Raw genomic sequence first — 24,347 nt, 5'->3', positions numbered from 1 at the left:
ATGTGTTTAAAAACCAGGCACCGTGGCATTGGAGCATTAATGGATTTCTACAGCTCATGCAACCCTCTATCATTTCCCTCCAAATAGAATTTTGCTTTAAAAGATCAAAGCAACTCATATTAGCTCAGTCATCCTGGCAATAACTCAGCAAAGCAGGGAAGTATTGTTAGTCCCACCTAATTTTGGAGCTCGCCCAGGTAGCCTGTTTATAGAGCATCCGTCCTGGTTTGCTGGCACAAAGCTTGTGTAGAATGTATTTATTTAAATTGTTTTTATACTACACTGGTACCTCAGGTTACATACGCTTCAGGTTACAGATGCTTCAGGTTACAGACTCCGCTAATCCGGAAATAGTACCTTGGGTTAAGAACTTTGCTTCAGGATGAGAACAGAAATCGTGCTCTGGCAGTGCAGCGGCAGCAGGAGGCCCCATTAGCTGAAGTGGTGCTTCAGGTTAAGAACAGTTTCAGGTTAAGAACAGACCTCCGGAACCAATTAAGTACTTAACCCGAGGTACCAATGTACTTCACATTTCCAAAGGAAACTCCAGTTGGTTTATAACTGGCATTAAATAATCAAATAGATGGTAACAACAACAACAACAACAACAATTTATTACTTATATTTACTTCCCCAGCCATGCTATAAATGAGAATCGGAGACAAACTCATGTAACATTGCTTGTAGGTTTACAAGAAGTTTTGTAAGGAGGACTATATAAATTATTGTAAAATAATTTAGGAAGGAAATAATTAGGAGACTAAGTTTAAAAGCATTACCGGTAATTATAATAATAAAATACAAGATCAGATAACAAATTTGAAAATCACTAGACAGGATTGATGGAAGTCTCAGGCTATAATAGCCAAAATGAGGATGATGTGATGTGATGTGAAGTTTTGTTTGGAAAATATATGCAAAAACTAATAAAAATGATTTTTAAAAAAGAGAGAATCGGAGACAAACTCAATGATCCACATTTAAAGCAACAGAAAAAGCAGGTAAACAAAATATTCTCTTAGACATGAATAAATACAAATAGAAATCAAGCACAATATTACAATAACAATTGTACTTCTAAACATGACTAAACAAAATAAAGGAAAAAGGAGGTGCACATATAGCTCCTCCCCACAGTTCAGTTCACACAGTGTTATTCAGCAACTTTAGAACATGCAAAAATGCTACAAACCAGACTCTCACTCAGGGCCAGATTTAGGTTTGATGCGGCCCTCAGCTACTAAAGGTAATGGGGCCCTTTATATGTCCAGCTGTCCTTTGTCAGCAACACTTTGTTGGTGTTTTTGTGTGTTGAATATATGCTATATTGTAATTTATGGACCTAATAGGTATCTAAAGACATTTGCACATAACTTATTTGTTTTTTATCTTATATTTTGGAAATGTACATCCAGCTTCTTCCCCTTTAATTTTTTGGGGCCCCCCAAGAGAGTGGGGCCCTAAGCTATAGCTTGTTTAGTTTATACGTAAATTTGGCACGGCTCTCACTCAAGGCAGCAAGAAACACAACAGACACAAGCAATTGCAGTTACCACCCAATCATACATCACTTATTCTATAGGATAATTAAAATTGAAAGTAAAAAATTAAAAGATTTGCCCTTTCCATGCCTCTACACACTTTTAACTCTTGTGTGTTTAGACAAAACACCTGCTATTTTCTCCTTCTATTTCAGGCTTGTAAATAAATGAAATGCAGACATCCGAAAACCTTGTTATATAGAGCAGTGTTTACCAAGAGCTACTTTATGCTGCCTGTTTGCTACAATTTACCTAGTCGCACCATATGTTGCACACATTTATTATCTTGGTAAGGCGTTGTGATGACATCCATCAACTGCAAAAGTCAAAGTTACAGATGGGTAGCCGTGTTGGTCTGCCATAGTCAAAACAAAAAAAATTCCTTGCAGTAGCACCTTAAAGACCAACTAAGTTAGTTCTTGGTATGAGCTTTCGTGTGCATGCACACTTCTTCAGATACACATGTGTATCTGAAGAAGTGTGCATGCACACGAAAGCTCATACCAAGAACTAACTTAGTTGGTCTTTAAGGTGCTACTGCAAGGAATTTTTTTTGTTTTGCAAAAGTCAAAGCTTTTCTTCTGTTAGTCATTGAGATGATTCAGTAATGCAGCAGCAGAACTGTATTTAAAATTTTGTAAAGACCAAATAGCATCTCTGCAGCAAATGTTAAGGGTTTTGCTGCTTTGAGTTGTATCTTTGCGATAACCAGCCTCAGACAACCGACATGCTAAAGTCTAATGAATGCATGAAGGGGCTAATGCTGTAGAGTCAGCTGCCAGGCTTAGCCTAGCTCACTTCCTTTCACTTTGGGAAGAAATAGCTAATCAAGCCTGTTATTCTTCCCCACCCCGGTCTACCTGAGAAGCTCATTGTGTGCAGAGGTGTGAGCTGGTTGTTCCAGATCAGCTGCATGGGCTCTCACAAACTACTCTTGAGTAGCAGAATTTAGGAACTTTCACCACTTTGTAACTAAGCTATGTTTTCCTGTCTGTGCAACCTTCTGAAGCAAATAAATCCTGACCTTTGGAGAGTTTGTAAGTAAACCACTTTTCAATTTACCAAACACGTGCTATTACCCTATCCCTTTAGATTCCAAGCCTACATCATGAGATGAGGTTTCATGTCTGCCATATGCAGGAGAGACAGCAAGGAAGCAAAAGCGCAGGAGGTTGAGATGGAGCTTAGGGTGTTTAGTGGGAAACCACAAAGTGTATTTCCCATGTCTATCTGTCAGTCATAGAAAATACACTATAGGGGTGCGAGGGAGGCTGAGCCAGTTCCAGCAGGAACTGAGCAGAAAGAGCAAACAGTCTCATGTCCATTGTGGGTTTCTGAGGGGCTATTTACTGAAACCTTTCATAGGCACCATAGGTGGTATATGTGAGCATATTGACTCTGGTGGGTGTCATGATGGTAACCCCTGGTCTACTCTGCTTCAGCAGCTCCTCTCTGTTAGAGAGGATCTTTTCCACTCTCTGCTTCCTGATCCTTCTAACTATAGATGACCATAGCTGTCAAGTGTCCCTTATTTGAAGGGACAGTCCCTTATTCCAGCGCCATGTCCCGCTGCTGTCCCTTATTGATGGATGTCCCTTAAATGTCCCTAAAATGATGTCCCTTAAATTTCAAAGGAAGCAGCTCCTCTACCTCCCTCCCTGTCGGCCAGGGAGGAGGAAGGCTCCAACTGTGTTGCTTGGCTGTGTTGCTCACCCAATAAGAAGTCTAAAAACGACTGAGGGGTGGAGCTTGCATGCCTTGTGTGTGGCTAGTTAATGCAAGCTGAGGGGGTTTTTGAATGCTGGACGCCATTTTGTTGCACGTGCTGCTGCAAACTTTGCAGTGCAAAGCCAGGCCGGGGAGCCTTCTTAAGTTGAGGCTGCATAGGCCTTGTGGTGCATGTGATTCAGATTCTATTCAGTTGAACCTCTGGTTACAAAGTTGGTTGGACAGTGTTCTCGAAGCTACCAGCATGAGTTTGACCAGACTGCAGGAGGACAGGAAGACTGGAGTGCCTGGAACAGGTGAGGCTGCAGGTCCCTTATTTTGGCTGCTGGTCCCTTATTTTCAAGGCTGCTGGTTCCTTATTTTCAAATCTGTAAGTTGACAGCTATGTAGATGACAAACATTGAACACAGTCTGTAGGTGACTGTGGAGGCCAATTCTGGATCTCTTCTTGTACTGCATTTCCGAAAGCTTGAACAGACATTACTCCTCCTTCTTTAAATATCACAAATAAACTGGGCTCACACTTAAGTTGCCACCAACTTAGACAGCTTTAAAATAAGTTTTAAAAAATCCATGGGGGATAAGGCTATCGCATTGGCTATTGGTCATAATTTGTATGCTACCTCCAGGATCAGAACACCAGGGAGCCACAGCAGAAGAAGGCCATGGTCCTAATGTCCTACTAATTGGCTACTTTCAGAAAGTGAATGCTGGCCTAGATGGAGCTTTGGTCTGATCCAGCAGGGCTCTTCTTATGCTATTGTGATTACGTTGCATGATGCCCATTGTCGTGAATCTCGAGCAAGACTTGGGATGCTGCTGCTGTGTGTGGCACTTCTTTGACCGCAAGGCACTCCCTTATACTTTGGCTATTTGCCCCAGTGGCACTTGCTTTATTTTATGAAACTACAACCTTGTTTTTTGTATACAAGAGGGCTTGAAAGAACACGCAGAGGCTACAAACATGTTCCTGGACTCCGGGCATTAGTTAGCATTATACTGTAGTCATGGGAACTCTGAATCATTGTTGAAGGATTGTATCTCATGAATAATGCATCCCAAGCTATTCAGTCCGATTTCCTGTATGCTAGAATATTAACAATTTCCTCCACTTGGGATTCATATTTGTCCTTTTCTATATTTAACAGTAGCACAAGTCTTTTATTTATTAGGTGGCATTTGCCTAGCGCCGCCAAGATGCATTTGCTGATGTTTCCTCTTTGTTCTTTAACATATTCAGAGCTTGCTATCGAGATTCCTTACAAAAATGTCCCCGTCTATTAAAGTCATTAATGAAGTGAAACACATTAATATGCATTTCCCTGAGGGGTGTTCACAAAAGAAATCCTCATAATAAATGGTGGGTTCTAATACAGCAATATGTAAACATCTGTAATCAGTAGAGGCCACGTCAGGGGAAACTGGAATAAACTATTTCCTGAGTCCTGTGATGCTGAGCGCCAGATTAAGTTTGGTGGCTGGGCTCTAAACTCTTTTGTTTGTGATTGTGTTATGTACTTTTGTGATTTTGTACTGTAAACTCCCCTGTGATCCTCAGGTGAAGGGCGGTATATAAATTTAATAAATGAAAATAAATAATAAAAGCTACACTGGTGTAGCAAAAGCCTAGATCACATCATTTGTGAATCTCTCCCCATCCCTAAATCTCTAATCTTGCTCCAATCTTAAAGGGGAAGGAGGGAACTCAGAAAGGCTTTTGCAAGCCTCCTCCCTCTTTCCTTTCAAGCTCCTGATCTTGGACAGTTAAAAGGAGGCACGAGGAGGCTCCTTTCTCTTTAGGTTTGGAGCACAAGGGATTTTGACTGCATGGTGGCCCCACCCACCTGTCAAATTTGACCCACGAGACAAATCTTGATAAGGATATGACTAGTGGAGCCAGAAAGGTTTTCCCACTCCTGGTTTAAATAAAGAAATAACATGTAAACCCCAGTGTAGCCACAGTAAGCATGATTGCAGCAGAAAATGTGAAACTGGCCCTCCAGAGTAAACCTTGGCAGTGCAGTGCACAGGATCAAAGTGAGAATCATGGTGTTGAAAAACAAGCTATTGACTCTCTAAATAAATTGAAGAATACATAGCCCACTTACCCCTGAGCAAGTTCAGTTTTCTTTTCACAAGTTTTCTCTGAACTAAGTGGGTTCTGGCTCGCAGCCAACCTGTTAGCCACACCCGTTGGCTTGACCGTAATATGCAGAAGTAATTGTTTTCAAAGCTGACAAATGAATTGCCAGCTATTTGATCTAATTGGGTGTAAAAGCGGGCAAAGGTTATGCTTTTAAATGGTCTGAAGTGTTGAATCAGTTAGCAAGAGTCCTGAATAAACAGCTTTGGATCCAAGCTTCAAAGTCTCAGAGTCTAATGACCAAAATTGCATGGCAAGTCTGGTAGCCAAGGGCCAGTTTTCACTAACGAGGGAACCACTGAAACCATTTAGAAGGGAAACCCAAGCTGCTGCCTCACAGTTATTCTGGAAACATGTATTCATGGATGACGCAATCACAGCTTAATTTATGATTACACACCACTCCAACCTGCAGGTGGTGAGATACTCCAGGGGTTCCAAGTGCTTACCTAGGGTTCGATTTCCTGAGTTAAGGTCAGCAGAGACTGTATGTATGTTTCCTTTACACATACAGTTTATACAATATGAACATAGGATGGAGGGGCTCATGGCATTAACAGCCCCAAATATCTTGCTTCTCCTTTTTCCATAGCTTTGGTTTCAGCGCATGTTGTGCATGTCTCTGCCTTTCAAGTTTCTAGCCTGTCTTTTCCAGCTCGCTCTCACACACAACTCTCTAGCTCAGCCTCCTTGGGGCCTCTTGTTCTCCATCACTTAGCTGTAGCCATTGCACCCTAGCTCATTGTTTTAGATGCTGATCAAAAGTGGCCAGCTAAGATCTTACAAAGAAACTTGTCTAACCTGTTAAGCAACCTCCTCTGCTAGATTCTAACCCTCACCAGATGCAGCATCCCAAGAACTGGAAGGGACTCAGGGCATAATCCAACCTGACCCCCTCCCCAAACATGGTGACTAAGGTCCCATGGTACACTAAGATGGACAAAGATAGCATGCCACGTGGTACTCTCAGCTATGCCGGCTGGGGCTGATGGAAGTCTTGGGCAGGAGGTTGAGGAATGCTAGATGAACTCATAAAGCAGGGTGGCCACTGTGGCATCCTACAGAAGTTGTTTGACTCCAACTTCCTCTGCTTGAAGCAGCATGGTCAATGCTCAGGGATGATGGGAGCTGGAGTCCAAGACCATTTGGATGGCTCCAGTTGGCTACCCCATCATAAAGGCTATGACCCACAATGGCTAAATGAAGCTTCCCTATCCAGGAGCAGTGTGTCTCTGAGTATCAAATGCTGAAGGGGGGCAACAGCAAGGAAAAACTGTGGCTTTCATGCTCTACTCGCTGTCTCCCTGGAACCATGTGCCTGTGCACCACTGGAAACAAAATGGGACTAGATCAGCTTTTTCTCAACTTCGGATCCCCAGACACTGTTGGACTGCATCTTCCCTGGCCATTGGCCATGCTGGCTGGGGCTGGTGGGATTTGGGGTGCAACAACATCTCAAGGAATATCCCTGCAGCACTATAACTGTTAAATTGTGGGTGAACATATCGGACGACACAGCGATTCTTCAGACAGCTCTTGTTTATTCACAGTCCAGAACCGAACAGGGCTGAAGGGTTCAGCCAACCTGCTTATATAGAGCTCAACTACAAAGCAACAGTAACAATTTTCTGTAACTATCCAATCAATGAACGTCACTTTCAATTCCTTATTTACATATGTGGACCTGAGTGAAAACTATCTACAGTATCCCCCTGCTGGCCCAGGGTGAGAACTTCAGTACATAACAATAACAGGGCAGGAATGAGCCCAGGTCAGTCTCAGACCTGTATGCTTCCCTTCCTCGGGCATAGCTGCAAAGAGGAGTTTGGAAGCTTTAACTTTTGTTTTTAATTAGAGTTTAGCATAATGTCCCAATGCTAAACTGTGGTTAATCATCTTCACTCTGATGTTATGAAACAAGCCTGCTTCAGAACCTTGTTAGAAATTTGCTTGTGTGTGTTTTTTTTTAAAGCCATAGTTTGGATAAAGACAGCATGAGGTGCTAATAAACCGCTGAACTCCTGAGGACCATGCCAGAAGAGAAGGAAAAAGGAGTTCACGGCATCCAAGCACAGCCATTATTTCACATTCTTGTAGGGTTATTGTTTCACCTTATTTGAGGAGTTGTTCTTTCTTTACAGTATCTGTTATTGAGCAAAGGGCATATATACACACACTTCATGAAGGTTCCTCTTGCTTCTGGACACAAGAGAGAAAATGCCTTGGGTATTTTCTCTCTCTGGCAAAAAATCTACCTTTGGGGAAAACTTCCGGAGATTGTACTAAGAGACCAATTACTGGGAAGAGAGCTACTGGGATCAGGAAAACGGGCCATTTGGGAGTTGCTTTGCCTCATACACAGAAGCAGCTTGTTTCTGAGGGGAAAATGAGAGGCATCTGGCACCCAGAGTCAGTAGAATTCTGCTAGGGCTGATGGTGTGATAAGAATAATGATATGTTTTAGTTTTAATGACACCATTCACACACGTTAAAGGCTCGTTTTGTTTACTTAATGGTAGCTTTTCCTTGTCACTAGTAAAATGAATGACTAAGGCTTGGTTGTTCCCCCAACTGGGAACGATTCCACAAGAATGAAGAAGGTGGATGAACAGGACCTCAGAGCCTGCTCCAATTGGCCTGTGCTCTCCTTTACCACCAGCAGCCCTGTGATAAAATATAGGGGTGGAAGAAGAATATCCATCTTAAAAAATAAAAATAAAATGCAATGAATTTGGCTGTTCCGACTCAGCAGAGCGTTGCCTGCATCAAACTTCCTCTGGCTTCAGGCACCCACTTATGCTCAAGCTCCTTGTTAATATATATATATTTATTTTAAATATATATATGCAAAATAGTTATAATATGTATTTTTAAAGTCAAGCTGCATGCACTACTGTATTTCTGCAGCATAAATTAATATTAATATAGAAGTATCCTTATACAGTATGCATGGGTTACTTCAGGAAACCTGGAGTATATATGCTTACAATATGTGCATATTATAGGTGCACTTTTGCATTATAATTTCACTACTGTAACTTTTTTTCAGGGTTTTTTTTAAAAAAGAAAAGCTATGCACTTAGAACATGTTTCCAAGACTTGGTGAAACTTGCCAGCTTTTTTGCTGACATGCATGCTTTTGTCAGGAATATATGGAATATTCAGGCATTGGATGCGAACTCAAAAATACAGATAATTAGGAGATTGGTAAGATAGTGGCAGGTTTTCAGATATGGACAATCAGAATTGCTTGCTAAGCCTTTACTTGGAGAAATTGAAATGGGGTTTGCTCTCCCGCAAGCATTTCTGAATAAGGCTGAAGGTTTTGTTTGTGATGCATCTTTATGTAGAATACTCTAGGTTTAAGCAGCCAAGCATGTATAGGCAAAATGAAAGCAACCTCTTGCTGCTAAGATCCTACGGAGAGACTTATCTATAGCTGAAACAAATAAAGGAGAAAAGCATCCTCAAAACACTAGTCATTGCTTATTCTTAAAAAATTATTATATTTGTTGGTTGCTTTTCTCACAGAGGCACAAAGCAATTTATATTAAAACTAATTAATAACATCAAATAAAAATCCAAAAACACAAGTGTACAGAGAAAAGGCAGGGCTTACAGATCCTACCTCACTGCAAGAGGCCACAATGCCATCCTTCAGATTCAGGGTCAAAAGTCTGATAAAGTGAAGTCTTTTCCCAATGACTAAAAATAGATAAGGATGGCACCAGGTGTACCTCGCCAGGAAAGCATTCCACAGGTGGAGGGGGGGGCACTACAGAAAAGGCCCCCCTTGTGTTCCTACCCTCTGAAACTCCCACTGAGGGGCAGATGGAGGAGGACCTCTGATGACCATTGCAGGGTCTGAACTGGTTCACATTGGGAGAGATGGTCCTTGAGGTATCTGGGGTTCTGAGCTGCATATAGCTTTATACTTAAGTTGATGGTAAGAATCCAAAGTTATGTTCTTCTAATTATACCTCCCTGCCCCAATTTTCATTGAGGGCTTTAGAAAATTATGTTTGGCATGTTTATATTTACCACTTTTACTTTAAAACTCTCAAATAATTAAGATTAGTAGTAGAAGTAAATCCCATTTCTTTAAAAAGATCAGATGTTCCAGCGAGGAAGCAAGGAGCTGGATTTTGCTCCTCTTTGTAGAATTTGCAGCAGTTTGTTCAACAAGAGTAAGTATGGACAATATTGAAACGGGACTTATTCTACGTACATGTTTGGAGTGTTAAAGCACAATCCTATGCATGCTTACTCAGAAGTAAGTGCATGCAATGGGGTTTACTCTCAGTAAAGTGTTCATAGGACTGCAACTTTCATCTTACGAAGTATCGGATTGGTGTGGAAGATGTTAGTATATTATGCTGTCTATTTTATATGACACTGAGATGTCATTACATGTATCTGCATCAGAATTGTTTCTGGAAAATAATAAAAAAATATTGCTACCGAGCAGAAACTAGTTATATGATACATAAAAACTGTGGCATGTGTACATGTTCAATAGGATGGCTCTTGTTGAAAGAAGCTTTTAGTGTGTGTTTCTGAAATTAAGAGCTTTTAGTAGGTGGGATTTTTTCTTTTTGTAAAGTGAGTTTAAATTATTTAAATCATCAGCTAAGCCTTGAGACCATTTGACTGTGAATTATTATTTTTTCCCTTTCTAATGCTTTATTATGAAAATCACATTTGGTAAGACTTATGCTTAATTGGACTTATGCGGTAACACACATCTAGATCATGCTTTTTAATGTCCCACAAATAAACTGAATGAATTTGAAGTTAGAAGTTGGCTTTTTTTCTAAATCAAAATGCAAACACGTTTCTTTATGAATGCTGAAATGTAATTGAAATGTTTATATTACTAGAAATGAAATATTTATCAAGGGATGAAAACAGAAACTTCAAGGAAGTTGTAGAGATTTCCTAAGTTTGGTGTAATAATAATAATAATAATAATAATAATTTTATTATTTATACCCCACCCATCTGGCTGAATTTCCCTAGCCACTCTGGGCAGCTCCCAACAGAATATTAAAAACACAAGAAAACATCAAACATTAAAAACTTCCCTAAGAAGTTACTAAGCATTTAACAGTCCCCACCTTTTAGTTCAGCCAACCACAGAAATAGCATACCTCAATATTATCTTAAAACATAAAAGGTATACCTGCCCGTACGGGCCAGTCTTGACAGACTCTAGGGTTGTGCGCCCATCTCACTCAAGAGGCCGGGGGCCAGCACTGTCCGGAGACACTTCTGGGTCACGTGGCCAGCGTGACATCGCTGCTCTGGCGAGCCAGAGCCGCACACGGAAACGCCGTTTACCTTCCCGCCAGTAAGCGGTCCCTATTTATCTACTTGCACCCAGAGGTGCTTTCGAACTGCTAGGTTGGCAGGTGCTGGGACCGAGCAACGGGAGCGCACCCCGCCATGGGGATTCGAACCGCCGACCTTTCGATCGGCAAGCCCTAGGCGCTGAGGCTTTTACCCACAGCGCCACCCGCGTCCCTATCTTAAAACATACTGCTTTGCTAAGTGAATGCCTGCAAAGAGATCACATTCTGTCTTGCTGCACATCTCTGTGATGAAATGGAATCGCCCTCTTCAAGCACTTCTGTTTAAGAGATCTTCACTGTGCTCAAATCCTTTGTTTCCCTCCTGCTTCAGTAGTGCGCCATACATTCCTTTGAAATAATTCCCTCACTAGGTTCAGAAGTCATGCAGCCTGAACCTGCTTGAGTACTGTTGGAAGTAAGTCCCACTGAGTTCAATACGATAGGCTTGCAGCCTTGCTTCAGAACTTGTGGTCCCTGTCATATTTCAAGTAGTTTGTTTTACATTTCACTTCTATCTGTAAACTACTGATAAACGTTTATTTCATAGAGGCATCTGAAACATTGTGAGCCACTGCACAAAAACTAACTGCAGACATTAATTAATAAGGAAAAGCATGTTTAGTTTCTGGACGTTGCTTTATGTTGTTTTTAATTAGAGCTCTATTAGGGGGAAAAACCTCACTGGTGCCCTGTCATTCTAAGGAGCTCACTATATTATTGAATTCACTTACTTTGGGCACAATCAATCTGAAGTTGGAAAACTTGACCATATGTTTAACAATCAATCCCACTGAAATCAAAGGGACTTAATAATCCTGTTTAATGTCAGTTGAAATGCAACCATTATTTAATTCTGCATTCCCTACTTCCGATTGTTTACATGAAAATGGCTTTGAGAGCTGTTTTTATGAGATTTCCAGTCATAGCCTTAGCTCTGTGCTTAATTATTTCAAAAGATTTATTTAATTTTAGAACACATGTCCCAATCAATGTTAACACATGCCTTAAGCATTTAAGTTTATTGTCCTTTAAGCAGTTAGACACACATTTTCATTAATTCAGTTACAAATGCAATGCATTTGCACACATGAGAGATTTTAGCTTGCAAACTTCCTGACAAGTTACTGGAAAAGTTTCTTAGTTGTATGCTATGACATCTGTAGTAAATGTCATTTTAAAACTGTAGCACAGTTCCCATAAAATGGGTGTGGTTGGTCTATTCACAAGGATTTTGGATAACGATCAGAAGATATTCCTTATCTGTGGAAAAAGATAATAAACAATGAAAGTGGTGGCAAATGCTTACAGCTTGTTCTATTTCAGCTATTCCTTATTTTTACAATATACTGTTGATTCACCTTGGGCAAAATAATGAAGACCACTGCTTGTGCCCACTCAGTAGACAAAATGAAACACTTAAAAAAATAATTATAGCCATTGTTTATCAAATACCATCTTGATGTACAAACACAAGTACTAAAAGCAAATCTGTCCCATGTTAGATTGGTGGTTTGGGAGTCATTTGTCACCAACAGTAAGTAGCTGCAGTTTTATGTGCTAATTGGCCAAATCCAGCTTTGGAAAAATGGTTTTTCTTCACACATAGGAAGCAGTCTTATACCAGATCAAACAAATTTCTCATCTAGTCAGGCACAGCAATCAGCTATAGTCTGGCCTTGCCACACAACGTGATAGATAAATGCTGGGCCCTCTCTATTTAAGCAATTAAAGGATCTGAAGGCAAGCACATCCCTTATGCTTTTGTCTTCCTAACTGAAATAGGAAGACAGATGTTTCACAGCAGCATTGGAGCAATGAAAGGGACCTCAAAAGCCACCCACACAGCAGTTGGAGCAGTATTTTCTTTTGGAAGACAAAAGATATTACCTGGGGCAACCATGATTTCATGTTTCTTTGATCTAATCCTGAGAAAGGTTAGATCATTCTGGGGATCGATATCTCTCACTGTGCCTTTTGCTTTCATAGTGAGCTGATGAAGGAGACCCGCGTATTGTACTGTAGTTGAGTTGTCGAGAGAGGTTCTGATTGGGATGCCTGAAAAGGAAGTCATTTGCTGCTTTAGGATTAAACAGGGCAACATCAGAACCAAAACTGCATCCGAGGTTAAGGACCCTTCTGAAAAAGCCATTTTTACTCTGGAGAAAGAACAGCCAATCAGCAACTGTTACAGGTGAGGAGAGACAATTAAACCATAAATGGGAATCTTTTGCCTCATTTTGCTGCCTGGTATCAGAGAATAGAAAAAAGGAGAAGGGACACCTAGTTGGGAAGTAAACTGCCACCCCTACTCCATGCGTTTCAATGAGGTTTCAGTAACCTATGAGACAAAGGTTGTAGACTAAGATTGTCAGGCTGTAATCAAAATTACTTGGGCCAACCCTATGAAAAAGAGTTTTCAACAGTCTTCTCCATGCAGCTTGATATCCATTTCTGCTTAAACTGAATAACTATTATCAATGGTTACTAGCCAAAATAGGTATGTTTTACCTCCACTGCCAGAGGAATTATGCCTTTAAATACTAGTTTCTGAGAATCACAACCAGAGAGTGTGCTATTGTACTCAGGCCCTGTTTACAAGCTTCCCACAGGCATCTAGTCGGCTACTGTGGGAAAAGGATGCTGGACTAGAAGGTTCAGCTGCCTGATACAGCAGGGCTCTTATGCCCTTACAGACCCTCCAAGTGTCTGTATTTTCCAGGGACAGTCCAAGATTTTCAGAAGCCATCCCAGTTTCTGATTTGTTCCCAGAATACTTTTCCTTAGGACGTCCCTATTTTCATCGGAGAAATGTTGGAGGGTATGAAGTTATGCAACTCCTGAGCCAAGGAGATAACTATACAACCTTTAGAAGACATCTGAAGGAAGTTATTTAATGTTTAATGGGTGGTTTATAAATAAATAATAATAATAATAATAATAGTAATAATGGAATAGCATGTCCCTATTTTCATCGGAGAAATGATGGAGGGTATGCCCTTATGTTCATTAAGTACAGACATCTGGAGATACTGTAAAACCTACTGCTTGGGTAGGCACGTGAATCTTCCCTCAAGAATCTCAGTATTTGGGGTACCTAGACAAATAGCTACAAAAATAATAAATGGTCACAGACACTTGAGATTGTCACAGTAGTTACATACTGAGTGAAACCCCCAACTTCCAGTAAATGGGAATGCTGCCACCAATTTTTTAAAAAAAACCCTGTAATTTTATCCAGTGCTTTTTTTAAAATAAAAAAAGGGTGCTGGTACTCCTCATGAAATTGTTGCAGTAAGTGCCACATTTTTAACATGGGGGAGGGGAGGGAAGTGCTGGTACTGTGTACCCTTTAGCACCTCCAGAAAAAGCACTGATTTTATCCACTGTGTTAAAGTGGCAAAAGTGTCTTTAAAAACAGCATTTGTGAACTTGAAGAAAACGCTGAGGCCTCACACACAAGTCACAAAGTACCCATCAGCCTCTTGATATCAAATAAACTATTCACCCTGATGACTTCTGCAGATTAAAAGAAACCAGTCCTCAGCTTTGAATTCAAACTGTAAATTAGAAGAACCCACTTAGCTTAAAGCAAGATTTCTGCCAGGGTGAAAAACAGCACCAATCCAAGAAAATGTTTCATTAAACACATGAGCCTGCCAGGTGCAAGAGACCACATTCTTTGCTAAAATTAACCCAACTGCAAAAGTATTTTTGTTCAGGACCCCACTGTTACATAATTGCCTCAGGAATTCAGTTTATCTTTTAGTGCTCTAACAATATTAAATGCTGGGGGAAGCTGCTGCTGAAAAGAACTCCAAACCAAAAAGGCTCAGCTAAGGATTGAAGAATTGAGTAACTCGGCCCGGAATGGAAACACACTGCCTGTGCGCAGCCCTCCTTTCCTCCAGTATGCTATGGCAGAGGTGGGCAGACTGCAGATTTGTGGATGTACTTTGGATTTTACAAAATTCCCAAGTGCACTAACAGGAGACAGATGCTGTGGGGGATGGGTGTAGATTTAGAAAGAAGGAGCAGAACGCCTTCAAATGATGCTCAGCCCATGGATTTCTTTTCAGTACCAGAACTGAGCTCACAATCGTTTCATACAAAAACCCACCCCTTGTTTTTCCATTCAGCTTTCTTTGTTTCAATAGCCTAATCTGGAAGGGGAAAGCAACTTTGTTGTTGTTGCTATTTTAAAACATTTGGAAGATGGAAACCCTTGCAGATCTACTGCAAATCAACCTACTAACTACCAATAGATCCCAATCTACCTTCAGCCTATCCCTGGCTTATGATTTTACAAGAATTCAAATAATCATGGAATATGGATTTTTTAAAATGTCCGTATATGAAACTCTGAGGGAAAACCTATTTCTAATTTCATATCTTAATGTAATAAATTTTGGATGAGAATGTGGTATTGAACCTAATAAGCTGATTTATATTGTTTCAGTTCACTGCTCCAGTATTGTCAACTTTGATTGGAAGTCCTATTGATGGAATGCCAAATTGAATAAAACTTGTGAAGCACTGTGCAAGTCAGAAGAGCTCTAACCAGCTACACCATGAATTCAAGTTAGTTTCTGATGCAGAGTAACATAACTGCATAACTCATAAAAAATTCCTTCCAGTAGCACCTTAAAGACCAACTAAGTTAGTTCTTGGTATGAGCTTTCGTGTGCATGCACACTTCTTCAGATACCTGTGTGCAGTGTGCATGCACACGAAAGCTCATACCAAGAACTAACTTAGTTGGTCTTTAAGGTGCTACTGGAAGGAATTTTGTTTTGTTTTGACTATGGCAGACCAACACGGCTACCTATCTGTAACTGCATAACTCATGTAACTGTCTTTAGTCGTACACCTTATACACTCTTTTTTATTAGCTTAAATATAACAGAAGTTTTTTATTTGCTTCATTGATTTCCAGTTTAACCCAACCAAGCACCCAAATTCATTATCTAGGCTTACCAGAATAAAATATTCCCTTAATTTTATCACCTTATTAAAAAGGAGATTTCAAATATAAAAAGAAAAATTCCAAAAGGCATCTTTTTGTAAAAAGCGTTGAGTGTACTTTTGAGAACACCAAAAAGGCAGATCTTTACCTTCTGCATTTAAAACAATAGTTCCAATAACTCCTTTATGTGACTGGATCCTCTTTAAAGTTTCTTCTACCTCTGCCTGTAAAAGAAGCAAAATCACTGTACAAAATGTGAGCACTAGCCCGTAACATTTTGGCAGCAGCCAAGATTTCTAACCAGTTTTGGTCTCCAGCTCCAGAACATGGGATAGTATCTAACTAAATCAAAATCAGAGCAGACCCACTGAAATTAATAGAGTTTAAGTTAGTCATAACCATTAATTTCATTGGGTCTACTCTAACCATCCAGCCCAGCAAACTAGCTACTGAATTAACAGCAATGGAGCATTTGTGGAGGGAGTCCTGTTGCAAAACAGCATCTGGAATTATGGAATCCTGCTGAAGGCGCTAGGGAACGAGGCTGCTCAGCATTAATGGGGCAAGTCGGAAGGGACATGCTCTTAGTGAAGCAAGAGAGGTGCTATGTTAAAGGGTAGATGGTAAGATGGAGGCTTAAAATGTCATCTATATTGTTCTTTAAAACCCAGCATTAAGACAGCCACCTGCAGCATCCTCTACTCCCACATATAGTAGTCTGCTCATGTGGGGTTTCCTGCTACCAACACCCTGATAGCAGCAATACTGAGAGCAGAAAGCCACATTCAGAGTTGATAAGAAACCAGATGGGTTGGCTCCTTAAAATCCAAGTTAAACTCAAGCTCTTTGGTTGATTTACGCAGGCATGAACCAGCATACCTACTTACACAAATAACTTATGTTCAGTTTGCTCGTGGTTGCAAAAAAATATTACATGACTCATAGATAGAAGGATGGGAACTCTCTCCCCCCCCCCCCCCCGCATTAAGCAATGGTTCCACGAGATTTTGGAGACATTAGTCCTTCAATAAGTAATCCATCAAGTCCAGGTTATATGACACTGTTCTTATTTATAATTTTCTGAAAGGATGAGTATCAGTTAAGAAAAGTGCCAGCACATTATAAAGCAATAGTACTAATTGTAAAAGTCTTATTCTATTTACAGGAAAAGTGTGTGTGTGTGTGTGTGTGTGTGTGTGTGTGTGTGTGTGTGTGTGTATCCTAAAGTATTTTACAAGTTAAATGCAATAAAAACAGCAAATATCAAAACAATTATGTCAATATTGTCTTTAATATTTTCCCATCTTCTCTCCCAATCCCTTTTCCTTTTCAGTGAGCCTCGGAGCAGGGACTGTCTTATGATTGTTATCTGCAAGCCATGCTAAAAGCCTTATTTGGCTTAAAAGTGTGGCAGGGCAATGAGGGTGGGATATATACTACCCATATCTATGTATCTTTCTATATCTATATATCTCTGCGTGCAATATGGATTCTGTTCTATTGTACAAAGTTGATTAAAAGCAAATATAAATCAATTAAATCTATATATTCTCACAATCTGTTCATCCCATTGTAACTATCTCTGCCAGCGTCTACCTGAATCTCATTAGGCACATCACCTTCACCAGCATTCCAACACATTTCTTAGCCACAGAGTATGTACACAATCACACCTGGCAAATTACATGCAACTCAATCCTACTTTTTTTAAAAAAAATCTCAGAAGTAAATTGTACTGGATCAGGGTGCTTAGCCCAAATTAGTGTGCAAAAGATTGCAGCTTTAATCACCATTTTGCTGCTGCCTCTGCTTCTGTGTGCTGTCACATTTGTTGTTGTTGTTTAGTCGTTTAGTCGTGTCCGACTCTTCGTGACCCCATGGACCAGAGCACGCCAGGCACCTTTGTCCTCCACCACCTCCCGCAGTTTGGTCAAACTCATGCTGGTAACCTCGAAAACACTATCCAACCATCTCGTCCTCTGTCGCCCCCTTCTCCTTGTGCCCTCCATCTTTCCCAGCATCAGTGTCTTCTCCAGGGAGTCTTCTCTTCTCATGAGGTGGCCAAAGTACTGGAGCCTCAGCTTCACGATCTGTCCTTCCAGTGAGCACTCAGGGCTGATTTCCTTAAGAATGGATGCGTTTGATCTTCTTGCAGTCCATGGGACTCTCAAGAGTCTTCTCCAGCACCATAATTCAAAAGCATCAATTCTTCGGCGATCAGCCTTCTTTATGGTCCAGCTCTCACTTCCATACATCACTACTGGGAAAACCATGGCTTTAACTATACGGACCTTTGTTGGCAAGGTGACGTCTCTACTTCTCAAGATGCTGTCTAGGCCTGTCATTGCCCTTCTCCCAAGAAGCAGGCGTCTTTTAATTTCGTGGCTGCTGTCACCATCTGCAGTGACCATCTGGAGGGCCACAGGTTCCCTATCTGTGCTAAACACTTACCTAGGAGGTGGTTGCAATGGGGCTACTTCTGAGTAGGCATGCGTAAGATTTTCCTAGCCTTAAGAAACGTACACTAGTTCTCTTGTTTTGCAAGCAAGTTCAGAGTTAAACATACACGGGGTTTCTGTCACATTTAGCCGTTCACAAATTTTAAAAGGGCAGAAAATGAGTGAAGTGTGTTTGTCAGGTATCACATCCAAATAGTGCTTTCTGCATTTTGCATAAAAGGGCAAGTAATTTTAGGGTGTTGTCAGAAAAGCACCGAGGAATATTAATGGATTTATCATGACAGAAGCTTTGGGGAACCGTGAACCAACCATACCACTACTAGCAGTTAGCATACTAGAGTCAGTGTTATTATATATGTTTACATCTGGAGGGCCACAGGTTCCCTATCTGTGCTAAACACTTACCTAGGAGGTGAGCGCAATGGGGCTACTTCTGAGTAGGCATGCGTAAGATTCTCCTAGCCTTAAGAAACGTACACTAGTTCTCTTGTTTTGCAAGCAAGTTCAGAGTTAAACGTACACGGGGTTTCAGTCTGAGGCTGCAATCCTAAACACACTAAATAGGGAGGAAGGCCTTCTTTACTAGGGTGGCCAGATGAAAGCAAACAGGATGCAGCCCATGCAGAATTTAATAGCTGAATATCTGAGCAGGTGAAATCCCCTCTTCTACGCAACTAGTAAAAGCTGGAGAAGCTGCACCCTCACTGGCGGAGGAAGGGGAGTGCGGGGGGAGCGCACCGCCCCCAGCAGCGTGATCCCAGCACAGTGCCATCACAGCTGCCCCCCGCCCGTGCAGGGTGCCCCACCCCCGCAGGCGGTGTACCCCACCCCCAGAATGCGTGCCCCGCCCCTACAGGCAATAAGAGACTGCTGCATTGGGGCATTTTTGTAAATTACCCCCCCCCCCCATGTCAGCACCAAAGAAAGCTGACCACATCTTAAGATACTTAAGATAAAAAGGTAAAGGGACCCCGACCACTAGGTCTAGCCGTGACCGACTCTGAGGTTGCGGCGCTCATCTCGCTTTATTGGCCGAGGGAGCCAGCGTACAGCTTCCGGGTCATGTGGCCAGCATGACTAAGCCGCATCTGGCGAACCAGAGCAGCGCACAGAAATGCCGTTTACCTTCCCACCGGAGTGGTACCTATTTATCTACTTGCACTTTACGTGCTTTCAAACTGCTAGGCTGGCAGGAGCAGGGACCGAGCAATGGGAGCTCACCCTGTTGCAGGATTCGAACCGCCGACCTTCTGATATTTCACCTTTACTAAGGAGAATCATAAGGATGATTATGAAAGAGCTTTTGCCATATTTGATGAGCATTTTATTCCCAAGCATGACTTAGTTCATGGAAGTGCTTGTTTTCATTAGAGGGTTCAGAGGCCTTGGGAGCAAGTGGAAACCTTTGTGAGACACCTTATGAAATAGTAGAAAACTGATTTTGGGGACGAAAAGGAAGATTGCATCAAATACATGGTACTGATAGGCATCCTGGAAAATGGAGTCTCAGGCTGCAAATGCATACAGATTCAATCCTTCATACTGCAATAGGAATGGTGAAAAATCAGAACAGAGATCAGAAATCATCAGAAAGTAACCTGGAGGTCTCCAGCAAACATAATGCTAAAAGAAGAAAGTACTCATCCACAGAAAGCACTACAAAGAAACTCTCCTGAGCAGCTTGGAATAAGCCTCAGACAAGTTCAGACTTTTCTCAGTTCAGGTATACTAGATGTGAAAAAAACCACAGCCCTGGGGTGAGGTGCCCAGCCAGAAGAACCTGATCCCACAAGTGTAAAGCTCTTGGGATACTTTGCAACAGGCTGCCAAACTAAGACAATAACAGAAGTAACAAATGGTAGCCCTCATATACTTTTTCTTGGCTCTGTTGGTTACGATAATTAAGAGCCAGCATTGAGAGTGGAATCAAACATCTGTGGCAAGCCCATAGACTTTAAAATGGATTCAGGTGCTGATGTGACAGTCATATCAGAAGAAACACATCTTAATCTTGATCCATCTCCTATGTTGACACCTGCTGGTACCAGATTAAGTTGCCCTGGAGGACCCTTGACTTTTTGGGGACAATTCTCTGCAAAAACATGATACAGTAATAAAATCTTCCATTTCAGTTGTCATGTGATTAGAGGATCAAGCAAATAGCCTCCTTGACTACAGTGTAGCAACCACAATGGATTTTGTAAGGAAAATAGGTAATATTGAAAGAGTGTATGGAGTTCTTAGACTCTTAAAAGGAGACTGTTTATATTATTTTGAAGGATAATGCAAAACCATATAGCGTATGTTCACCTCGGAAATTCCTGTTTCATTGCACCACAAAGTAGAATATGAGAACTAAAGAGAATGGAAGAAGCAGGTGTAATAAAGAATCTTACAGATACTTTTAAATTTGTCACTATTCTACTAGAGTACTAACATTCTTGAATCTACAAGACTGTTCTAGTTAAGTTGAAGAGTGAGAATGGAAGACTCAGGCCATTATAAAGAAGTACCTGTCATCCAGATCCTGTGTCATTTAGGCCAATTGAGGAGAATTTATTAGAAATCACAGACATCTACAGTTAATGCCAAAGACAAAACAAATACCCGGAGAGATCCCTTGTGTATGTCTAGACTTGGCATCAGGAGATCTACCTGCCGCAACACAGCCAGAGAGGGAGAAAGATAAACAGCCCAAGAGCCAAGTTGTTGCTTGTTATGGCCAGGTAGTCAGGAAGCCCCTTCTTTTTGTGGACCATTACTAGCCATGCGTTTGTTTTATTTCTAAATAGAATTCATATAATATGGACTGCAAGTAACTGAGGGAAGGAGATCTGACAATGCATTGGCCTAATCATTATGCATTAAGTTTCCCTTCCCCCTCTGAACAGTCAACCTCAGTTTATTTTGCTTTTTAAAGATATAATTTATTTGCATTTAAATTCTGCTTCATGGCCCAGAACTTGGCTTCTGATGCAGCACCCAATAAAAGGAATCATGTTTGACAACAAAGCAAAATGTATGCAAAATAACGGGAGTCAACACTATACAATATAAAAGCAATGATTTCAAAAGCCATGGTTGCTAATATATGCATTTTAACATATAACATGTTGGAGTGATGTGAACAATGGGTTAAATAGTGTGTGGTCTCATGTCTTGAGTTAATAAATCCCCCACATCTGGATGTTCTGAGCTAAGAGATTAGGTGCCCTGGGTTACCATAGCAGCAGAGGAGAGATTGAGTTTATGACTTGCTGAGTCATTCACCCTCCCATTGGTTCAGGAATGTAGAGGCAGGTATGATAGTCTCTAGGGCAGGATTTCCCCAACTTGGGTTTCCAGGTGTTTTGGGGCCACTGGTCCTGCTAGCTAGGGATGATGGGAGTTGTAGTCCAAAAACAGCTAGAGAAGCAACTTCGGGAGATGCTGTTCTAGGGCATTGCTTTCATTAAGTCATCTTGTCTTGCCCTGATGCTGTCCTGTTTGCTGTTAGAGTGAAGGAGAAGATCTCCATAAGCCACATGAAGCTCTGCAAGAAAACAATTTAGTCTTCCATTAAGAAGTGAGTACCGGTAATTTCTACCTGAAACTGCATTCATGATCTTAGCGACCATCTTCATGGCATCCTTCCATTTCAGTTGATTGACACAAAGTGATTCTTGGTGGATGATACAATAAATGAAAGGACATTTGATGCCATGCTTTTGAAGCAACCCCACAAGCCCCAAAGTTTTCCCTGTCATTGATGATGCACCATCTGTTGCTACAGAACTAAGCTTGATGAAACCTCCGATTTTCTGGAGGACGGCTACAACTTCTTTGCAGATATCTTCTTCTTTTGTCATACTAGAAGAGAAGCTATGACTAATAGCTCCTCCAAAACAGTGAAATGGCTGGCCATGCCACGAACAAATATTACGAGCTGTGCAATGCCCGTCACATCAGTGCTTTCGGCAAGGGCAATTGAAAAATATTGTGCGTTCAACAGTTCCTCGTGCAGCATGTCCAATACATTTCGAGATAAAGACTCTATCTGGCGCGACACCATTTGATGTGTCAAGGGCACTGATTAAAAACGCTTTACTGTTTTTTCCTCCTGAAAGGCTTTGGCCATATTTATAGCACAGAATTTCACAAATTCACCATCGTGAAACGGTTTCATATGTTGCCCTATTGATTCTGCCACAACAGCTTCCTGTCAGTTTGTGAAAGTGTTGCGTCTGATGGGTGAATTTCTTTTTTTCAGTTCCTTATCAAGGATTTATCTGGCTTCATCTTTGACTTTACTATACACCCCATGGCATGATTCATAAAACAATGACAACTGACATTATACAGTTTGGGCACACTGACTACTGACTACCCCCACAGGCAGCATGCCACACCCCTGCGGGCGGTGCGTCATGCTCCCGGGATGTGCGCCAGCCCCACCCCCGCCTGCTCTCCACCCTCCAGTGCCAGAGCATGAGCCTTCGCCACTGGCAGTAAGGGTCTTTTTCTGACCTATCCCAGAGTTTTAAAAACAGTTTTAACAGTGGATTAAATCTCAACCTAATCTTTGTTGGCTGATTGATAATGCACTTTCCCCAAGTTCATTAATAAATGAACTTTCCAAGGTCTGTGTAAAGCTGTAGAGAAAAGAACACTTGTCACCCAGTGGTGGAAGCAGAAAGTGCAGAGAAAATTTAGCATACATACCCAGCATGTCGCCCTCTTTTGCACGTTGGATAGAGTTGCATTCTGCATTTACTGTAACTGTTGGAATAAGTTCAAGAGCAGGAGGGTGTTTAGGGCATTTGTGCCTTCTGGCCAGCCAGCTATCCTCAACAAGGGTGCAGCTGGAGATTGGTTCGCCCTAACCTAAGTGACTTCTGATGAGCATGGATCACAGATTTGGATTGGAAAGAAGGGCTTTCTTTTTGTGAAGAGGAGAGAAAACTGAAGGGTTGGCCTGGTTTCTTGCATAATGCTTCAGATAGGGAATTGCCGAGCTTTACTGGCCCAATCACTGCTTGCTGAAATCCAGTTTAGGGAGGGAAGCTTAGAGCTCCCCTAGACCTGACTGAGCAATTCCTATTGGCGCAGAGCTGCAGAAGCCTCTCTGCTGCCAGCTGCTGGAGTTCCCTCTTGCAACACACCCCATTTGTTGCTGCTGCAGCCTCTCTGCTGTCAGCTGCTGGTTGGAGAGTTCCTTATTTGCAACACTCTTAAATTTTGCATCTGAAAGGTGTTTGCATCTGTGAGTAAGGCCTAAGAGCACAGACTTCCTTGGCATAGCTGGAGCTTGAGAGAAAGTTAGGACATTGTAGACTAAAATAGATTTCTGTACTGCTCCCTATATTATTGATCTCTTGTTGACCCACTGTTGTTTGCTAGCTGAATAAATATCATTTCTTGCACGTTCCTTAGGAGTTGTTACTCAAACTTGGGGTCCCAGGTTTCCTGGGTAGCGGCTTGAGCCAGAACCTAATGTACTGTCCAATAGACAGGGTACTGGCCTTGTCCATCGAAGACTTGCATATTTATTTTGGCAGACGCTTTTGTGGATTAAAGTCCACTTCATCTCATGCACACTGTGTTATTCTCAGTTGGCTGATTCAGTGGTACCTCTGGTTATGAACGCTTCTGGTTACGCATCCTTTGGGTTACGAGCTCCGCTAACCCGGAAGTAGTTGCTCCTGGTTGCGAACTTTGCCCCAGGATGTGAGCGGAAGTAGCACGCCAGAGGCTTAAGAACGGGTACCATATGTGCATGGCTACTGGGGGTGGGGAGTGTAAATGGACACTGAAAAGGGTGTGTGTGGAGAGGAAGTAGAGCCAAAAGCAGAGGCAGCAGTAGCTGTATAACATTTTGATGAAGAGCCAAAGTACAGCCTTTAAGTGGAATTGCCTATTAAAAACTGTATGTAAAAACTATGATGTGAAACCAGTTATGATAATGACTTCTTTAGTTCAGCATCTGCATAGAATTTCATTCCATTGCACGAAAAGGAGACAATTAATCTGGACACTGCAAGGCTGACAGAACCAGCAACTATAGAGAAGCTGTGGTGGATCAAAACGGATGCATCTGTGCCATTTCTCTGCAAGCTGCTTGGAGAGACTTTATGATAGACTTTCCCATCTGTGATATGAGGCCTTGGCATCCCGAGGGGGGAT

At 41.6% G+C, this 24,347-nt stretch overlaps 1 protein-coding gene across 1 annotated transcript; it reads right to left on the bottom strand.

Annotated features, from left to right (window-relative positions):
- Positions 1-11,749: 11,749 nt before the first annotated feature.
- DYNLRB2 (dynein light chain roadblock-type 2) lies at positions 11,750-22,033 on the bottom strand. The gene is made up of 4 exons (XM_077932474.1): positions 21,772-22,033; positions 15,875-15,970; positions 12,651-12,818; positions 11,750-12,023 (listed from the first exon to the last, which is right to left on the bottom strand). Exons 1-4 carry the CDS (start codon positions 22,031-22,033, stop codon positions 11,980-11,982), a joined length of 570 nt encoding a protein of 189 aa, XP_077788600.1. The 3' UTR covers positions 11,750-11,979.
- Positions 22,034-24,347: the final 2,314 nt, after the last annotated feature.

The sequence above is a fragment of the Podarcis muralis genome, chromosome 7, assembly GCF_964188315.1.
Source record: "Podarcis muralis chromosome 7, rPodMur119.hap1.1, whole genome shotgun sequence".
Classification (NCBI taxonomy): Eukaryota; Metazoa; Chordata; class Lepidosauria; order Squamata; family Lacertidae; genus Podarcis; species Podarcis muralis.
This window is presented reverse-complemented; position numbering and strand designations above follow the sequence as displayed.